Source organism: Dromiciops gliroides, chromosome 3, assembly GCF_019393635.1.
Source record: "Dromiciops gliroides isolate mDroGli1 chromosome 3, mDroGli1.pri, whole genome shotgun sequence".
Lineage (NCBI taxonomy): Eukaryota > Metazoa > Chordata > Mammalia > Microbiotheria > Microbiotheriidae > Dromiciops > Dromiciops gliroides.
The window spans coordinates 62,020,998-62,042,290 of NC_057863.1; the positions used below are offsets into that span (position 1 = coordinate 62,020,998).

Consider the following 21,293-nt stretch of genomic DNA (forward strand, 5'->3'; position numbering starts at 1 on the left):
CCTTAGTTCCATATGGAACTTAGGCAAGTGCCCAAATGATCCATGATGGATGTCATATGGATTCATCAGGTAATAAGGGAGTTTAGAGGTTTCCCTGAGCACTAATTGTATTGGAATTCTGGGTTTCAAAGTCCTTTGAAAATAGGAAATTAATGGGAAATACCTACTGAGGATAATGCTCTTCTATTCACAGATGATAAGTGCTCATAGAATCAAGACTCCCAGATATTACAAAGCCTTCTTAGCTACATCCATGGCAGTGTGAGAAAGTTTTCTCAACTATCCACACAAAAAAAATAAGTAGACAGAAAAAATGCATGTTTTCCCCAAAAACACAGAGGGTAGCCCTAAAGTTTTGCCCATTTGTGTTTTTTATCATCTATCTATCTATCTATCCTATCTATCTATCTATCTATCTATCTATCTATCTATCTATCTATCATCACTGATAGGTATGTGTACTTATATGTGTGTATGTATCCAAAAAGAGAGACAGAGAGATAGAGTCAGTGAGAGGGAACATGCCCAGAGTTAAGTAGCAAAGTGTCTCCCACCATTAGAATGTAAGTTCCTTGAGGTCAAGCATTATTTTATTTTTGTCTTTATACTCCCAGTACTTAACACAGCTCCTGACATATGGTAGATTCTTTTTTTAAAGTTATACATGTGTAGTCATGCAAAACATTTCCACATTAGTCAGATTATAAAAGAAAACAGACAAAAAACTTTAGAAAAAGGAACTAACAAAAAAATATACTTCAGTCTGTATTCAGATACCATCAGTTCTTTCTCTGTAGATGGACTGCATTTTTCATAAGTCCTTCAGTTGTCTTGGATCATTGTATTGCTGAAAACAACTAAATCATTCACAGCAGATCATCGTACAATATTGCTATTATTTTGTATATAGCACATTTCACTTTGCATCAGCTCATGTAAGTCTTTTCAGGTTTTTCTGATAGCATCCTGCTCATCATTTTTTTTATAGTAAACTACATTTATATAGTACTTTAAAGAGAGATTTCATATGGTATATTCTTTTTGTTTTTGTTTTTGTTTTTGTTTTTTTGGTGAGGCAATTGGGGTTAAGTGACTTGCCCAGGGTCACACAGCTATTAAGTGTCAAGCGTCTGAGGCCAGATTTGAACTCAGGTACTCCTGACTCCAAGGCCGGTGCTCTATCCACTGCGCCACCTAGCTGTCGCCTCATATGGTATATTCTTGATAGCTATTTGGTGATTGAGGATAAGAGGCTAGGTTTCATCATGGGAACTGCCCTGTTTTCTTTTATCACAAGCTCATTGCTTTCATGCCAGTAACCTCCCTGTGGTTTTATAGGACTGTGAACCACAGCATACCATGCCCTCAGAAGAAGCAGGGTCAGACCTCGTACTCACATCTTATGTTTCCAAGTCAAGTGTCCAAGTGGACAGTGCCAAATGGCATTTTTCTTCATGAAGCATGCTTTCTCTAATAGAATGTACTTTTAAAAAAACATTTTATTTAAAGTTTTGAGTTCCACATTCCCTCCCTCTACTCCTCCCTACCTGAGATAGTAAATAATACATGTGCAATTGTGGAAAACATTTCCATATTAGCCATTTTGCATTAAAAGCCTCAAATAAAAGAAAAAATGAAAGAAAGTTAAAATAGCATACTTTAGTATGTGTTCAATCAAGATCAGTTCTTTCTCTGGAAGGCAGATGGTGTCCTTGGGATTGTTGCTGAGAATGGTTGTCATTCCCAGTTGTACATGGAACATTATTGCTGTCACTGTGCACAACATTCTCCTGGTTCTGTTCACTTCACTCTGTAGTCAGTTCATTTAAGTCTTTCCAGGTTTTTCTGAAAATCGTCCTTCTTGTCATTGCTTTGCACAATAATAGAATGTCCTTCTTTATTACTTAATTTCTTTCAACTTCAGTGTCCTCAATTGTAAAATAAAAGAATTAGACTAGATGGCTTCAAAGATTCATGATCCCATGATTGCATTCCTTCTACTTCCCTCTAAAACTCTATAGACTCTGGGAAGCTGGCCGCTGGGTGGTTCAGTGGATAGAGTGCTGGTCCTGAAGTCAGAAAATGTGAATTCAGATCATGCCTCAGGCTCTTAATAGCTGTGTGACTTTGCTCAGTTTTCTCAACTGTAAAATGGGGCTAATAATAACACCTACTTGGGGCAGCTAGATGGCACAGTGGATAGAGCACCGGCCCTGGATTCAGGAGACCTGAGTTCAAATCCGGCCTCAGACACTTAATACTAGCTGTGTGACCCTGGGCAAGTCGCTTAACCCCAATTGCCTCACCAAAAAAAAAAATAATAATAACACCTACTTCACAGGATTTTTGTAAGGATCAAATGAAATATGTTTAAAGTCCATAGCACAGTGCCTAACAATAGTACTAACCATTGTTGTTGTTGTTGTTGTTAGAGAAGGAAATGGTAAACCACTGTGGTATCTTTGCCAAGAAAATCCCATGGACAGTATTGGCATGCTATGGTCCACAGGGTTACCAAGAGTCAGACATGACTGAATAACTGAACAGCAACAATTATTTTTATTATTATCACCATGTGTGACCCTATCTATTGATAAAGCATGAAGCTACTCTTTAGTAGAGCAAAATGCAAGCCTCTCATTTGTCTTTTCATTTCAATACCCTTTGTTTCCACAAAGCCAAGCAAATAGGTGTCACTACCATGTACTCTGTTCAATAAAGACAATCTAATCATTCTCCTTCAACCAACTATAAGGAAGTACTCAAATGAAAAGCAAACATTCTTGCCTTATGATCCCATTTGAGAGCTAAGGGCATTTAGACATATGCCTAAATTAAAGTATCTTGCCAGCTAGGGCCTCTTCAGAACAGCAGGAGCACACCAGTGCCTTAGGATGCTACTAGAGGACTGTTTAGCTGCAATTCTAGCTTACAGAGGATGCCCATAAAATAGCAGGATGATCATCTAGCAAAGGACAATTGACTAGGGTGTCAGGATGTGGCATTTAAATGATAGGTTCCCTGTTCAGCGACCCTAATGAATTTCCTCATCAATGCCTCAAGGCAGAATCGAAGCAAGTACATATTGTCTTTTGTGGACAAAGAAGCAGATGTCACGTGTGTACGGATTGCTTTAGTAAAACTAAAATACGGCCTGGGCTCACATTACCTGAATGAACCCAAAATTGCTAAGAAAACATCCCAGCTTCGGAAGGTTTATTTCCACTTAGCATGTGCCAGTGACATAATGGCATTTTCAGGGTATTCATACCTCCAGTTGCCCATCATGAGTGACAGTCATACTGAAAGCCAGGTAATTAGCAGTTGGGATGACTGCAGGAGGTCGAGAGCAGTTCCTCGTTTTAGACAGAAGTAACTCCAGCCTTGGCCAAAGTTTAAAGTATGTATCAGGAAAAATGCCAACTAGCAGCCTGGAGGAGACAATCACTGTGCTGGCATTGGCTGCTAGAGAGTAGATCCTAATGGCATTAATTCTTATTCTCTTTTCTCCCCCTGCCCAAGACTGCCCTCCAGGGTACCTGTATTTATGTTACTTTCCTTTCAGTTTAATTGGTGGTGCTGAACCATCTGCCCCTGAGCCAGAGAGCCTTTCAAGATTTTTTTTCTCAACAGTTTCCACTGGATGGCTCAGGAATCTGGGGGAATTCAATCCGTTGTTACTTGGGTAGATTTTATTTTTTGTGGGCAAAAACAAAAACATATTAGGAACTAGCTACATTCAATTTTTTGGAAGAAGGGAGAGTATAAGTACGCTATCTGGATTTTAGGGGGTGAGCTGGACACTGGGGAAGGGGGTGATGAGCCATTAAAAATATGGCTTACATCATTTGGTGTTCTTACGTGGCCTTCAATCCAGTTAAACAAGCATTGAGCATACATGCATCTGCTAAATGCCAGGAACTTTGATAGGCACTGATCTCGCAAGGAAAAAAAAATGTAACAGGCTCTACTGCCATGAAACTTGGTCTTGGTCTACTCTCCTTGGGGACAGGGGAGAGAGAGAGAGAGAGAGAGAGAGCAGATGAGAGAGAGAGAGAGAGAGAGAGAGAGGAGAGAGAGAGAGAGAATTGTTTCTTTGAAGACAGAGTTACATCTTGGGGATTAGCCATTTTGTAACAGACCAAGATAAACCCCCCAAATGTAGAGTAAACATAACTTTGGAGAAAGGAGGGATGGATTTTAAAGCAGACAGCTTAGCTGCTGCTACTTGGCTTCTTCACCTATAAAGGAAAACAAAGTTTGCCCAACCCTGAGGCTTTGAGGGGTTGTCCTGAAATAGTTTGATTTGAAAGCAATACAGAAAGAAAAGATGATGTACTCTGACTAAATGCAAAAGCAAGAACTTAAGAAAAGAGCTAACCCCCAAATCAACATTTTCCCATTTCTCAAGGGCTGTAATAAGAAATTGAATGGCTGAGCACTTTGAAATCCTTTAAGAAAAATTAGCGGATCTCCAGGTATTTTTCTGATAGCAACCTGTGGCTGGTATTAAAACCAACCATAGGATCAAAGAAACATAGACTTAGAGATAGAAGGAACCTTATAGCTCATTTCAACCACCCTACTCCTTTTTTACAGTTGGGGAAACTGAGGCACAGAGAAGTTAAATGACCTTCCCAAAGTCAAACAGGTAGTGAGTACAAGAGATAGGATTTGAACTCAAGCCTTCAACCACCAAACCCATCAAGTTTTCCTCTGCATATACTGCTTCCTGTCCTCTTACCCCTTTCATCTTCACTCCTCCCCTTCCACAGGGCAATATTGTTTTATAGGGAAGGACCACAAACCTCTATCCCAAACTCTAAGTTCCAGAGTGCAAAGACTGTGTCTAAACTCTAAACTTTGTGTCTTCCTTCCCCCCAAAGATTAAGGCAGTGATCTACACGCAGTAGGCATTTAACAGAAGTTTGCTGAATTGAATATAAACCTCAGTCCCTTATTGACCTGCATATCCCAACATAAATAGAAAGTCTTACTTCCTGAGTCCCAGCAAGAGTTTGAATGATTGACACATAAACAAATCTCCCCTTCCTCTTGGGTATCTTACACTATCGCTTGCTCTAAGACTAAGATCTGGTCCCTGGCCTCCTGGATCATAAATCCTAGAAGATTCATCCCTAGAACTCACACCTTGGAAGTAGCCTCAGTCCCTGGGGCCCCTGCTAATTGAAATGGAGTCACAAACAGTTGGATACACCTGAAACAAAAATGGCTGAACAACAAAACAATAAAAACAACATGCATGTATATTGGTAAATACAAAAGAGATACAAGGGGACTGTAGGGGAAGGCACTAAGACCTGGTTGGGGGAGAGGAGAGGGGAGGGGAATGGCAGAAAAGGTCTGAAGCAGAAATTGTTGCTAGAGTTTTCTTTAAGCAAACAAAGGGGGTAGCAAGAGATGGAAGTGGGAAAGCAGAGTGTTCAGGTTTAGGGGAGAGCTAGTACAAAGTCAAGTCACAGGAAACAGGAAATGATGCCTCTTGTATGAGGAGCAGTAAGAAGGCCAGTTTAACTGTACCATAGAGGAGGGGGCGGGGAATAAAGTGTAATTAGGCTAGAAAAATAGGATAGGGCCGGGTCTTGACAAATCTTAACAGCCAAACAAGGGAATTGGTGTTTAATCCTGGAGATAAGAGGAGGCCCCAGAGTCTCTTCATTGGTCCGATAAGGTCATATCTGTACCTAAGGCTACTCACTTTGGAGGGTGGATTGGAGTGAAGAGAGAAACTAGAGCCAGGAAGAACAATCAGGAGGTTATTGTAATGGTCTTAATGAGAGGTGGTGAGAATTTAAAGTCATACCAGGGTGAGTGGAGAGAAGGGAACGCATGCAAGTGATCTGGTAAACTTCAGGCACCCAATTTTTAGTGTTTTTTTCCCCTTTTAAAATATTTATTTCTGAAGCTAATTAATATTCATGAGCCTCCATAAGAGAAAAAAAAAAGACAACATAGATTTCACCCTCAGGTCGGGGAGGCTGACGGGCAGTTTGTATCATATAATGAGCAAAGCCTGAACAGGGATGGATTTTTAAGGTTCTATTTTTAGATTTGTTTTTATGTTTTCAATTTTTTTTTCTATCTATTTTGGTAGGCTTGATAGTGGAGTGGGGGAGGGGAGGGGCGAGCCTTCATTAGACCCTCCTGTCTCATAGTTATCCCATCTTCCTCTTTCTTTCGTTGCCACATTTCCTGACATTAGATCTGCTGCCTTCATTTTCTCTGCTCCCACTCATCTTTAATGCACTGATATCTGGCCACCACTCCACTGAAACAACCGAGCTGACCTTCGAATTGCCTAAGTCCAGGCCTTCTCTCTTCTTTATGTCTATATATCTTTCAACACAGTTGGCCACCCCGTTTGTAGAACTTCCCTCTAATAAGTACCAACCCTGCTAGGCCTTCCTGAGTCAGGATCATTGTGCTCACTGCCTTGCCCATGACCGGGAACTTGGGTTCGTCCAACCCCAGTCACTAGTTCTTGATTTGACAGAAGGTAAGAGAAACCATATACAACCACGGGGTTAGGTTTACGGCCATGATCTGAGTGCTGGCACCTTTGTCTGAATCTCCTTCACTTTCTGGATTCTAGGATTCCTCTTGTTTTGTTCTTTGAGATCTCATCACTCTTACCATTCTTTACTCACTCCCAAGCTACCAGAAAATGCAAACTTCCTGACTGCTGCCAGCATGCTGGGGAGCCCAGACTCCTGACTTTAACCCTCCTTTTCTCTGTCTCCCCAAACTCCCTAGTGCTGGTCCCTAGAGACACGCCACTTAAAAAGAAAACAAAACCAAACCTTACTCCTCCCTTGAGTAATGGGACATTTGCCTCCCCTATCTCTCTTCCTTCCATTCTGACTAAATCCTTCCCTCTCTGTTTTGTTTACTTTTCTTCCTTCCTAAATATGGATGAACTTTGACTATTTGTTCTCTTTCCTTTATAAATTCAACTTCCAATAGTATGTATAATAATAATAATAATAACATGTTAAGATTTGCGAAACCTTTTATATAAATGTATATATATGCACATATGTTATATGTGTGTATATAATTGGATAACAACTCTATGAGGAAACTGAGATAATCAAAAGTTAAGTGATTTTCCCAGGATTATATATTTAGTAAATGTTTGAAGTGTTTTGAGCTTTCACTTGTTTTTCAGTTGTGTCTGACTCTCCATGACCCCATTTGGGGTTTTCTTGGCAAAGATACTAGAGTAGTTTGCCAATTCCTTCTCCGGCTCATTTGACAAAGGAGGAAACTGAGGCAAACAGGGTTAAGTGACTTGCCCAGGGCCATGCAAACAATAAGTAGCTGAGGCCATATTTGAACTTAAGAAGAGGAACTTTCCCGACCCCAGGCCCCACTCCAAAGGAGCTCATAGTCCAATGGGGGAGACAACATGCCTACACAAGATGTATAGAAGGTAAATTGGAGGGGCAGCTAGGTGATGCAGTGGATAAAGCACCAGCCCTGGATTCAGGAGGACCTGAATTCAAATCCCACCTCAGACACTTGACACTTACTAGCTGTGTGACCCTGGGCAAGTCACTTAACCCCAAGTGCCTCACAAAAAGAAAAATGAAAAAGAAAACAAAGAAGGTAAATTGGAGATTCTCTACAGAGAGACTGGGAAAGCTCATTACAGGAAGTGGGAACAACTAGGAGCGTCACTGAATCTAAGAGTACCTTGAAGGGAGAAAGGTAGATTAGAAAAGAAGATTGGAAAAGTAGGTAGAGAACAAAATAGGAAAGGTTTTAAAAGTCAAACAGAGGATTTTAAATTTGATTCTAGTGATATAGGGTAATACTAGAATTTATTGAATGGGACACTGGGGGTGGATGGATAGATGATCAGTCCTGTGATTAAGGGAGACTCCTTTGGCAGCTGAATGAAGGATTGATTGTAGTGGAGAAAGTCTTAAGGCAGAGAAACCAGTCAGAAAGCTATTACAGTAATCCACGTGTTAGCTGATGAGGGCCTGAACTCGGATGGTGGGAGTATCAGGGGAGAGGAGGGAACATATACTAGAGATGTTACAAAGGTAGAAGTGACAGAAATTGACAACTTATTGGATCTGGGAAGTGAGAATGAGTGAGGAGTCATGGTTGATGCTGAGGTTGTGATCCTGGGGAATTAGAAGAATGGTGGTACCCATGACAGTAATAAGGAATTTAGGAATATGGGAGAGTTTGTTGGGAAAGATAATGAATTCACATCCTTAAGATATCTATTGAACATCTAGTTTGAGATGCCCAACAGGCAGTTGAAGATGTTAGACTGGAGGTGAGCAGAGAGGTTAGGGTTGGATAAGTAAATTTGAAAATCATCAGCATAGAGATAATAATTGAATCCATGGCAGCTGATGAAGCCACCAGGTTAAATAGTGTAGAGGGAGAAGAGAAGAGAGTGAGAATTAATAAAAGGCCATTACATCAGTCAATTAAAAGAATGGGAAGTGAGGGTTTTTTGAAGATTGGGGAAACATGGGAATGTTTGTAGGCAGTAGGGAAATAGCCAGTGTAAAAAGAAATATGGAAGATTAGTGAGAAAGTAGGAATGACAGAGGGGTAATCTGCTCAAGAAGATGGGATGCCTTAGAATCACATGTTCGTGTAGAGGGGTTTTCCTTGGCAAAGAGAAGGGCCACCTCTTCGTATGAGACAGCAATAAAGAAGACAGGAGTGAGGGGCAACTAGGTGGCAAAATGGATAAAGCACTGGCACTGGATTCAGGAGGACCCGAGTTCAAATGCGGCCTCAGACACTTGACTCTTACTAGCTGTGTGACAATGAGCAAGTCACTTAACCCCCATTGCCCTGAAAAAATAAAAGAAGAAGACAGGAGTGAAAGATATCATGGTGTTGTGAGATGAGGAGGAAGGGAGAAGAAGGATCTCTCAGCAAATAGTATCCATTTTTTTCAAAAAAATATCAGCCAAAGTTCTCAGCTGAGAGGGTAGGGGGAGAGGAGCCATGAAAGGTTTGAGAAGGCATAAGCTTTGAAAAAGCTTCTGTGGTGAGTGAGCCAGTGAATTGATTAGAGAAGAGTAAAAGGATCTCCTTTGCTGAAGTGAAGGTCCAATTGATATTGTACAAATTTGTAGTGGACTCAATCAGAACAGTTTTGAGATTTTCCCCAGCTTCATTCAGCCATGTGTGTCCTTCCCAAAGTCACAGAGACAACAGAAGGATTGACTGTTCAGCCAAGGAAAACCTCTCTATATGTATCTACTCAACAGGTTTTTTAAAGATCATTTGAGATAATATGTCAAGTGCCTCATACACCTTAAAGTTCTAACAGTAAAAATTATTATTATTAATGTTATTAATTTTCCTATATCCTCAAAAACTGAAACTTATTCCATAGGTATCAGTGCCAAACTCAGGCCATCCTTCATTTTCTGTACATTCCTTTTTCCTAGCATACTTCTTTTTCTTGGTTGATATCTCTCACAACATCTCAGGCATGCACATTTGTACTTTATAATAATATTTGGTGGGACAATGAGAGCTAAGTGACTTGCCCAGGCTCACACAGCTAGTAAGTGTCAAGTGTTTGAGGCCGGATCTGAACTCAAGTATTCCTGAATCCAGGGCCGGTGCTTTATCCACTGCGCCACCTAGCTGCCCCTATAATAAGATTTTTAAAAGGACATCGTCAGTCCTAGAAAGCCCATTTAACCCAGCATGTCATCACTCCACATTTTCCCACATCCCTTCCCTCTTGAGAATTCTTCTGAACTTTCCCTCTTTTCCATCCCAGTTGGCTTCCTCATTGGGAAGCACAAAAATAACCATGTGCAGAGATTCATGGACTATACCATTCCTTGTGGAATTCTGTGTTGTTTATAGAAAAAAAAGGGCAGAGGATAGCCAAGAAATGTCTCTGGTGAGCTTCCACTGTAGGCCATCTTTATGAAGAACGTACAAGGTACTGTTTTGGGGGAGTCATCGTACAAGTCTATGGTTCTGCTGCTTAGCAACAGGATCCCTGGCCACAAACTGCATCCCTCGGCTGCTCTTAAGGAAGCAGTGATCTGTGGCTAAGCAAGGGGAGAAGTGAGTCATCTACATAAAGGAGAAGTTGAGTGTTGTGAGAAAAAAAAAATCTTCAGGGGAAATAAATTGTGGTGGAGCAAAGAATTGAGAGGCCAGCAGGGAAGGAGAGGCATATTAGAAAAAGTCACTTCCTTAGAGTTACATAGTGTTTTGTAGACATTATCTCATTGAATCCCCACATCAGCTCTGTGGGGTAAGTAGTACAATTCTAATTACCCCTCTTTTACAGATGAGGAAACTTAGGGTTAGAGAGGTGGGTGGTTTTTACCTAAATCCCAATTAATAAGAGTAAAAGTCAAGCCCAGGTCTCAAAAACCAGCTCTTTGGACCCCCTGTTAAGCAGTTTCTCCACTATAGCAGGTTGGCTCCTCTCGACAAGGTTATAGATCTAAAGCTTTAAGGGAACTGATTCCTAGTGATTTTTTTGAAGACAATTGTTCTTACCCAGACAAGTCTTTTCATATGCAGGAGAAAGGGTAGACTTAAGTCTAAGTGTATTATTAGCTAAAGGAAGAGAGTATATAATTGTAAACAATGCCAACTACTGTAGTATAAAGAGGATGCCAAACTTAAAGGCACTCACATTCTAGTTAGAGGCATAGCGCACATGCTTATTTAAAAATCACTGATAATACAGCCACTTGATATTACAGGAAAAGGCATCATATTGTCACGGAAAGAGCACTGCCTCTCCAGTTGGAGGACCTGGTTTCAAATCCCCCCTCTGACTTTTACTACTTGTGTGACCTATCAGGCTTCAGCCTCATTGTCTATAAAATGAAGGGGTTGGACAAATGACCTCTGAGGTCCCTTACAAGTGTAAATCTATGATCTTATACCTAATAGCCGATGACTTGGGTTCAGATTCTGACTTTATTACTTAAAACACATGAGACCTTAGGCAAATAGTTTCTCCCTTTATATACCTCAGTTTTCCCATATGTAAAATAAGAGTCAGGACTCATTTTTAGCCCTGACACTCTTTGACCCTAAGTGCTAAATGAGTAACAATCACATCAAGTATTATAAATATTCAAAGACCAAGTCCTCAGGGATTTTACCCTAATCACATATCTGTACATAAGCACAGATAACTATAATATAATATAAGAATAAAAGACCAATTAGTGAACAAACATTTATTAAGCACTTACTGAGTACCTGACATTGTATTACATGCTGGGAACCAAGAAAGGCAAAAACTACTGTCCGCACCCACAAAGAACTCATACTGCTTACAGAACTTTACAGATCTTTTCCACTTTTCATTGGTTGTCTGCCCTTATCCCAGTTTCAGTTTTATACATCCTTAGAATGGCTTAACTCAGTCAGATATCTTACCAAGTTCTCTTTAAACTTTTTTTCCCTTTTCCATTGTTCCTTACTATCTTATGAAACAATACTACTCTATATATTTTGCCATCTTTTTCTGTATAATTTTGTAATAAAGTTTGGTCTCTAAACTAACATTTCCCTTAGCTGTTTCATTTTTCCATTTGGCAAGGAGGTCATATGGTGGCTTAATTAATTGATTGCCTATTAATTGAATCAGGTTTAGACTCTTTTGTTCTCATTGTGACTACAGAAAAGGTTTGTGTCAGGAGCACAAAATGAAGCCTTAAAAGGCTTTGCTCTCATATGTTGAACCTGTCTCAAAACTATGCAAGATGCCTTGAAAGACACAATAACAGAAATATCCTTGTCCTACAAAACTCTGATCTTTACTATTATCACAACTGAGGCATAAAACAGGGAGATAGTTGTTTAGCAGAGAGGTTTGTTCCTGAAAATGAATTCTCTATATATGATTAATTTCTCCAGATACTCCAGGTAATCTTCTAGCTAGTTTCCAGATGCTACTGTGTTGACTGGATCAGTACCCATAATGAGTCTCTTAAATTCTAACCATTCAAAATGCTCGCTACCAATAAAGAAAAAATTAAATGGATGAAGAATGTACAAACTATAAAGCTTGTCTATTTTGGATGGACACTCAAAATGGAGGATGAGCTATGTCCAGGAGGAGAAGAGGCTAAATAGTATTTTTTAAAAATTACATTTCTTCCTGAAACAAAGCTCCTCCCCAACCCCACTTTGCTTTTAACCAAGTACTCCTCCAGTGATACTATATATCTCAGTCATTTGTCCAAGTAATGAGACACTGAGGGCAATGACAGGTAGTGCTATGGCAATAGCCATACTGTGATAAGGGTAGGCACTAGAGGCAATGCCAGATGAGAGAATGAAGAGTATTCAAGAGATGCCACAAAGGTCAAAACAATAGGCCTTGGAGAGTAAGACATGGTGAGGAATCCAGGATGACTCTTAGGTTGTGACCTAAGGATTTGAGAGTATAACATTTCCCTCTATAGCAACAGGGAACATAGGAGGAAAGATAACGAGTTCCATTTTGGACATGTTGAGTTTAATATGACTGCCGGACATCCAGTCTGAGATGTCTGAAAGGCAGTTGGAGATGCATGATTGGAGGTCAGCAGACAGTTTAGAGCAGGGTAGGCAGATTTGAGAATCCTTAAAAAAGATTTGGTAATTAAATCCATGGGAGCTGATGAGATCATCAAGTGAAAATAGTATAGAGGTAGAAGAAAAAAAGAGCCCAGGACCCAACCCGGAGGGACATCTATGATTAGAGGGTGTAATTTGAAGGAAGACCCAGCAAAGGGGACAGAGAAGGAGCTGTCAGAGAGGAGGAGAACTAGGAGAGAAAGGTGCCCTGAAAACCCAGAGAGAAGAAAGTATCAAAGAGGAGAGAGTGATTAGTGGTATCAAAGGCTGCTGAGAGGCCAAGGAAAATAAGGATAGAGCAAAGACCATTGGATTTGGCAACTAAGAGATCATAAATAACTGAATAAAGCAATTTTTGTGGAATGATAAGGACAGAAGCCAAATTGTAAAAGGTTAAGAAAAAAGTGAGAGGAGAGAAAGTGGATACACTTTTAGTCCACAATTTTATAATCAAATGTTTCTTAAAAAAAAAAACTGAAAATCATAGGGAGAGAGGTGTCATACATAGATGATGATTACATCTACATCCATCCATCTATCCATTGACTTGTAGCACTTACTATTTGTCAGACACTATGCTAATCACTTTACAAATATGATCTAATTTGATCCTCACAACATTCCTGAGGGGAGGTACTATTAATACCCCCACTTTACAGATGAGAAAATTGAAGCAAAAAGAGCTTAACTGACTTGCCCAAGGTCACAAGGATAGTAAGTGTCTTAGGCTGGATTTGAACTCAGGTTTCCATGACTGCAGGACCAGAGCTCGATCTACTAGCTACCTGTTTGAGTTAGCGGCAGACATGGAATCAATTTGGTATTTACTTAGATCTTCCATTAAGTCTTCTTGATCAGGCTTTGTATGTATTTTAAGTCATATTTTACTTAATTATGATCAGTTCTGTAAAACATAGGATCTTATGTTCTTGCTGATGCTTTTTAAAAATTCAAACAGGTCATTAGGGAGAGAGAGACAAAGATAGACAGAGAAAGACACAGAGAGGAGCGACAGAGCCAGAGAGAAAGCCAGAGCCAGAGCCAGAGTCAGAGAAAGGACAGAGAGAGAGAGAGAGAGAGAGAGAGAGAGAGAGAGAGAGAGAGAGAGAGAGAGAGAGAGAGAGAGAGAGAATATTTTCTTCCCAGACGGCTGTTACTCACAGGAAACTGACTTGATGGTTGCTTTTCCTTTCTGTTCAGTTACTCTTCATGTAGCATGTGCATTTCCCTTTCTACCAGTAAAGAAAGATTTGTTCAGCCTGATGAAGTTTCTGAAAGGGAACCTTTAGAAGAAGTGAATTTTTAGGTGCTTGGCTGCTCAAATTTCCATTGGTACAATGAGCTTTCGGGTAAAAGTTTTTAAAAAGGATCATGGTGACTTGTGGAAAAAGAGGAGAACCGTGAGGCGAACAAATCAAGGGGAACTTCACAGATTTAGTTCTGTAGGTATCTGCATTTATATCTTATTTTCTATATTTTCTTAGACTATGGGGAGGGGTCTGAGAAAGCTTCTGTAGAGTAAAAAGTGTTGTGTGGAGTCAAGTTTGTACAGTGAATGATGGCTTTAGAACAGGTGTTGTAACAGAAGAAATTGGCAAAAACTCCTTTAGATCAAAGGAAGATGCATGGAAAAATCAGATATACTTTATTTTAGTCTTCTTTTGAAGGAGTATATGCTTTCAAATTTTATTCTTACATTTTGTTTATAAAGAGAGAAAAGTCCTTTAGATGTAATGATAACTTCAGTTTCCTTAGAATGTGAGTACCTTTGGAATCTATGTCTGCTTACTTTAAAATCAAAATATCATTTTACTTTTCAGGACTCTTTTAAAGTAGTGAATCTTTTGATTCCAGAGGATAACGTTTTGTGTTATTTTGAAATTTCCCTTATAATTCACCTTCTTTTCCATTGTTATTTAATTTATGAATGCCTAGAAAACTTACTCCAGAAAGAAAATCTAAAGAAAGACGATAAGATTAGATAGCCTTTATAATTAAATTAATTTAAAAACCTAATTAAAATTACAAAGTTTAAAAGACTACGTGTTTTGCTTTGTGGCAAATAAGGCCATTATTTTTATTACATTTTCACTGAAACCTTTTTTAGAATTATAAATGGTAATTTACTTTTTAAAAAAAAAATTTAATTGACAAGGTAAAAGGAGAGACATGAACCTTTACTTTTTTATAGTCTTCAAGGATCTGTATCTTATAAACATTTGACAGTTAAGTCTCTTAGCCAATATGCCAGAACATCTTTAAGGGTTCATTGGTTAGATGAAAATTCAGTAGCTTAATCTGGTGGTGGTTTGTTTTTTGGTTTTTGTTTGTTTGTTTGTTTTTTGTTTGGGGTTTTTTGTTTGTTTGTTTGTTTTAGTTCTTTCTAACTAAAGAATGAAGAATTTGATTTTGGTTTTAAAATGGAAAAGATAGCATTCTATGTCCAGGATTGTCTTCAGCCTAGGATAAGGTAGTTTCTTAATTGTGTGACCTCACCTCTCTTACCTTTACAGACAGACCAATTCAGGGAAAAAAAAGAGGCTGATGACTATTTTGTACCATACCACCAGAGTACCAGTCTGAAGTGCCCTGGCCTCCCCCATATCTTTTTTCTTCTCATTTCTGGGGTGGTTTGCATTGATGTAAGCACAACAGCAGTTCTGAACCACATCCATGTTCTTTGTAAATCAAAGGAGGGGAAGATATTGTCATGGTGCTCCCTTGGTAGCTGGTTAGTCCCCAGGGGAAAGCCAAAATCCTGGATTCCTCGACCTTGTTTTTGATATTTTATATATTTTTCCATGAGATTTTATTTTTGAGATGTGCTGTAATCATTATCCAATCTTATTTCCTGTCTGTTGGAAGTCGTGTTTTGGACTTTTATTTTGTTTTGCTGTCAGCATAAAGATGGGTTGGTTCATTTTAACCTATTCAAATAGAAATTAAGATAATCTTTGGATCAGTACCAATACCAGCATTCACTGCATTGGCATTTTCTGTTGAGTTGAGTTTGGAGATTCTGCGCCATATGACCATTTGGATTTTCTTATTCCCAAGGGTCAATAGAATGGACAAGAAGCAAATGAGCTATTTTACACAAATCTAAAGTAGGCCATGACAGCAGGAAAATTCACCATGTCAATTGTCATGGAATTTCAGTTGGAAGCAAACTCAGACAGAAAATTGCCTCTCAGGATTGTTTGACAGGATCAGATAAGATTGTATATGTAAAATGTTCTGTCGATATATGGTGTTTGATAAATGTCAGTTCTTGTTACCACTAGTAATAATCTTGACTTTTAAAAATTATAAACCAGTGACTATAGGTTATACATTCAGTCCCTTGGAGCCAGTGGTATAATTATTTGTGTATTGGCCTTGCAGTCATGAAAACCTGAGTTCAAATCCTCTCTATGACACTAATTGGCTATATGACCATCGGTATGGTCAGCCTCTTCTCTAAGACTTCTTCTAAGATGTATCATGGCGGGCAGCTAGGTGGTGCAGGGGATAGGGTGCACTGGCCCTGCATTCAGGAGGACCTGAGTTCAAATCTGGCCTCAGACACTTTATACTTACTAGCTGTGTAGCTCTGGGCAAGTCACTTGTATCATGTCCACCTTGATAATCATTAATCCTTGAAGTATTAATGCATGATGGTGATGTTAATAGTTATTCTTATTCTTGTTGTTAACAATAATAATAATGATGCTTGCCCCACATACCTCACTAGACTTTTATGAGCATTAAATAAAATAGCATTGGGAGAGTTAATAAACAATTCGTGTTAATAAATAAAATGTGATCAGAATGTCCTTATGACTACCTGGGAAGGAGGAGCACAGGGTAAAAACAGCTGCCGTTTTCATTCAGGTCAATCTTACAATTAAATTCATTGGGCCATGAAGCACTAACTCCTCCCCACCCCAAATTTAGTCAGTTTCAGGCCTTCCTGCAGGTATGATTCTGAATAGGGCTTTGGTGTTGTGGTAGATCTCTTGTAGACTAGTTTTGACTCAAGAAGCCTTATTGAAAAATGAGGCTGTTTCAGTTTGGGGTGAGAGAATCCACCCAGCTTTCTTCTTCATCCACATGAGCTCATTTGAATTTGGGAGGAAGCGCAAATAAATGAAAACTTCTCAAGACTCTTTGGTATAGCCCAAGCCTAGACTGGTTCTTTTTTAATGACATTAATATCTGAATGGACCTCCCTGAGCTTGCATAAATTTGAAATTGCACAACTGAAATGATTTAGGAGCCTGGCCTAGGACATGTCAGAGGTGGAGATTAATCAGTTGACAGAACTTTTAGCTACTGATTGCTCCACCTCAAAGTGAAGTATAAAAATCATTTTCTTTCAAGCTGCTTGTTGCCTGTTATACTTTAATAAAAGTATTCATTATTTAGATGCAATTCGCTGTATATGTCTTTAAGAAAAAACAACCATATTTATTTTTTATCTAAACAAATTTGGCCTTGTTCCAGGCTAGCTATTTGTAAGGCCTTAGATTTCAAAGGAATTTTCCATGCATGCTGCAAATATCAGTCACTCCCTCAAAACAATCTTCATTTCATAATACCTTTACTGCCAAGTCATGGTTGTCAAGGATCTGCCATCCATTGTGCCCCTCCCCCCCAAAAGAGAACTCTAAAACTTAAAAAGTACACCTGTATGCCTCATAAAATGCCCCGACAAACAATCAGGCCTATTTTGCTTTCTTCATAAGCACTTTACATTTAGAAATCTTACCCTATTGGCATATATTGAAATTGCTTTGGGAGTTTATTATTACACTAATCCAACTTTCACAAGGGTGATGCTGAAAATCATATAGTATGCCCATCTACCTTGGCAAGTGGTTTGCCAAGTCAATTGAAAGTCAAATAAATTTAAAGTCAATAAAAGAGAGCTGTGGAAATAAAGTCTCTTGATAACTTTCAATTAGAAAACCTTCCCTTAATATTTTTTTTACTAATAACTGGGGTTTTTTTTGGTTTATTTGATTAACTTTAAGTAGTCATTGGAGTTTGCTGTATTGAAAATAAGTAAATAGAGTATGTCATTCTTGGCCCTCATTCTTTTTCAAAATAGAATCAAAAAAGTTGCTAAATTCTAAAATCTATAAATTCTTCATCAAAAATTAAAATAAGTTGATATAAAAATGTAAATACAATGTTCTTTGAGGTTACATTATACCTAGAAGTCATTCATTTAAAGGGTTTTAGAGCATTTAGAAACTTGGAGGTACTCAGATTTCTACCTTTCCCCTCTGGCATATACCTTTCCAACATTTCAAAAGAGAAATGATATTATAAATTGTGTGTATAGCTGCTTAATGGTTTTCCCATTTGCATATATATGTATAGACATACATATACTTTTTTTTTCATCTTGTGCTGTGCCACCATTGTTTCTCCCACCAGACCTATAACTAGGATGAAGTGATAAGGATTTTGTACTGGAACATCAAATTTAGAGGACACTGATAGAATTTCTAGTTTCCTTCAGTGAGTATAGAAATAACAAAGCAGGGGCAGCTAGGTGGTTCAGTGGATAAAGCACCAGCCCTGGATTTAGGAGGACCTGAGTTCAAATCCAGCTTCAGACACTTAACAATTACTAGCTGTGTGACCCTGGGCAAGTCACTTAACCCCAATTGCCTCACACCAAAAAAGAAAAAAAAAGAAAAAGAAAAAGAAAAGGAAAAGAAATAACAAAGCAGGGGCAGCTAGGTGGTTCAGTGGATAAAGCACCGGCCCTGGATTCAGGAGGGCCTGAGTTCAAATCTGGCCTCAGACCCTTGACACTTACTTCTTGTGTGACCTTGGGCAAGTCACTTAACCCTCATTGCCCCTCCCCCCAAAAGAAATAACAAAGCATAGTCCTAGTTGGTAAGCCTAATGATAGAAATGATCATAAGAATAATGATAAAAATATAGCAAGCATAATAATAAAAAAGAAGTTACCAGATTGTGATTTCCTCCCTTATTTTCTCTCCAAGCCCATCATGACATACCCTCCCCAACACTGTCTGATCCTGGCATCCTGATATCTATCTCTTCCCTCCCTTGTAAGGGCATATTCCATGTATCTTATCCAGGCACAAAATGCCTAGTTAAACTTCTGCCAATAAATTCATTTTTCTTTTCTTTCATCTTGTGGGAGCTAGCCTTCCCCTCCCCAGCCCAAGGTCAAATATTAAAGCTGAATGAGACCTTAGATAGTGCTATCCATGTACTCTAATTGTGTTCCTTCATAGTATTAAAAAAAGTTTCCTAATGGAAGTTTAGACTCTTAAATGTGAGTTTATGAGTCATTGATGGACAGGAAGCAAGGGAAACTGAGGAAATAGGTTTTATGAAAGCAGAAGGTCTGGAGGAAGAGCAGCTTGGGTGAATTGAATGACAATTTGAAAAAAATAGAATTTAAGAAATTGAATATAGGATCAAACCCAGGTATCAGGGGACTAAGATAACATTTTTTTCATGCGATTCAGTAGTTATTGAAACCCAGAGAAAAAGGAATTTGTTTTCCTCAAAGACCTGGTCTAAGAGGGAAAAAAAGTGTTTGGCTTGGAGGTTAAGCTCCAAAGAGAGGGGATATCTGTTTATCTTGGCAAAGCTAACCTTTATGAATATGTAATATGTGTGGAATGTACTTACCTGTGGATATTATATACTCTGAGTTTGCTCACAGTGTAGTTCATGCATTATGAAAGGCTGACTTTGAATGAGATTCTTTGGATGACTCATTATGGAAAAGGGAAATTGAAGAAACCAAACAAGCAAGACTGTGATACCAAGGAGAATCCTTTAACCCTCCTTGGTGGCTCTGGGCAAGGCCAATTAACAAACCCCAAATATACCCTCTGAGGGTACTTCATTGGCAGTTTTCAAACCTAAGATTCCTCTTTCTTTTGGATATTCCAACTCTTTCTCCATTAAATCTTCCCCTATGCTATCCCTATCAATTGAAATGGTAAATTAGAATGAGGAACAGCTTGACCAATTCACCCATGGGAGCTGATGAGGTCATCAAGAGAAATGGGGCCACAATAGAACACTGGGAAATACCCACAGTTATGGGATCTGCTCTGGATGATGAGCCAGTAAGGAAGACTAAGAAGGAGCCATCAGACAGGTAAGAGAACTGAGGGAGAAAAGTGTCACCAAAGCCTATAGAAGATAGTTTCTAAGATGAAGGTGCTCAAGCCTCAAAGATGAGGACTGAGATAAGATCATCAAAATCTAACAAATAAAAGATTGTTGCTAATTCTGGAGAGAACCGTTTCACTTGAGGCAAGGCAGAAAGACAAAGGGTTGAAGAGTAACTGAGAGAACGGGAAGATCAGGCAATGAGTGAGGACAGCTTTTTCTAGAAAGGAGGAGAGAGGTGAGAATGATAGCTTGAGCTCATGGGAGGGTTTCGTGAAGTTTTTGTTTGTTTTTAGAAGGGGAAAGGGATGACTTTGAAAGGAGTTGAGTCTATAAGGTCATAGATTGAGAGATGAAAGGGCCTTAGATTGCATCAGATCTAAGGCCCTCATTTTACAGATAAGAAAAACAGAGCCCGGAGACCTTAAAAAATTTTAATTCAGCTTAGTGCTCACTATACAGGTACTGCCCTCAGCTCTAAGGACCTTCACTATAACTTTCCTAAAGTGTCCATATATTGACCCCTCACTTCATAAACCATCTATCTTTTTTTTTTTTTTTTTAGTATTATAAACCATCTATCTTAATTGAGCTACACAGGTCTAGAAAGAATTCCAAATACCAGATCTTTCTCTGTCAGGAAAATGTTCCTTTTCCTTAGGGTCCTTCTCTTAGATAGCTAACTAATATGATAAATTAATTTTTAATCATATATTCTTACCACCCCTGCAACCTCCTGTTATCATACATACATTTTTTCCTTTTTTTCTTTTTTTTTTTTTTTAGTGAGGCAATTGGGGTTAAGTGACCTGCCCAGGGTCACACATCTAGTATGTGTTAAGTGTCTGAGGTCGGATTTGAACTCAGGTACTCCTGACTCCAGGGCCGGTGCTCTATCCACTGTGCCATCTAGCTGCCCCCCATACATACATTTTTATCAACTCTCTGTTGGTATTAATGGTTTGGCTGAAAAGAAGCGGCAGCAAGAATGGGAATAGACAGCCAGAGTGAACACACTTTTGGGAAAGGTGTCTTTTTATGTCTCTTAACAGATATGATGTAGACTGGCTATGTTTAACAGAAATTGCTCAGACAGAAATATAATACCACTTCCTTATCTAACCTTTCTATAATGAGAAGGGGAACACCAAATGGAGATCCATTCCCTTGTGGGTCCTTTCACCTCAGGGGTAAAAAAAAAGAGACAAGCTATTCAAAAGTGGAACAAGGGTATTTAAAAGTAGTATATTGATCTCTCCAACCAGATCCATAATTAGCACAGAGTGAGATGGGCTTTGATCCAGGACATTAAATTTAAAGGGCACAAATAACATTTCCCCTCTTTTTCAGTGCTTGGGAAAATAAATAGATTATTTCAAGCAAAGGTTGATGACCACATGTTGCCTCTATTGTAGAGTAGATTCTTATTCAGATACAGGTTGAACCAAATGGTCACTGGGGTCTCTTGTCTGAGGAACTAAATTTAATGAAACAAGGGCCAGTGGATAGGATGTTTTCCATTC

General features: G+C 39.0%; 1 protein-coding gene across 1 annotated transcript in view; it reads left to right on the top strand.

Moving 5' to 3' along the window:
• The window catches only part of DOCK10 (dedicator of cytokinesis 10), a 274,169-nt gene that overhangs the window by 35,934 nt on the left and 216,942 nt on the right, over positions 1-21,293 (top strand). Inside the window, exon 3 of the mRNA XM_043993341.1 lies at positions 3,064-3,313. Within this exon, the coding sequence (XP_043849276.1) occupies positions 3,064-3,313 (250 nt within the window). The remainder of the gene's footprint in view (positions 1-3,063; positions 3,314-21,293) is intronic.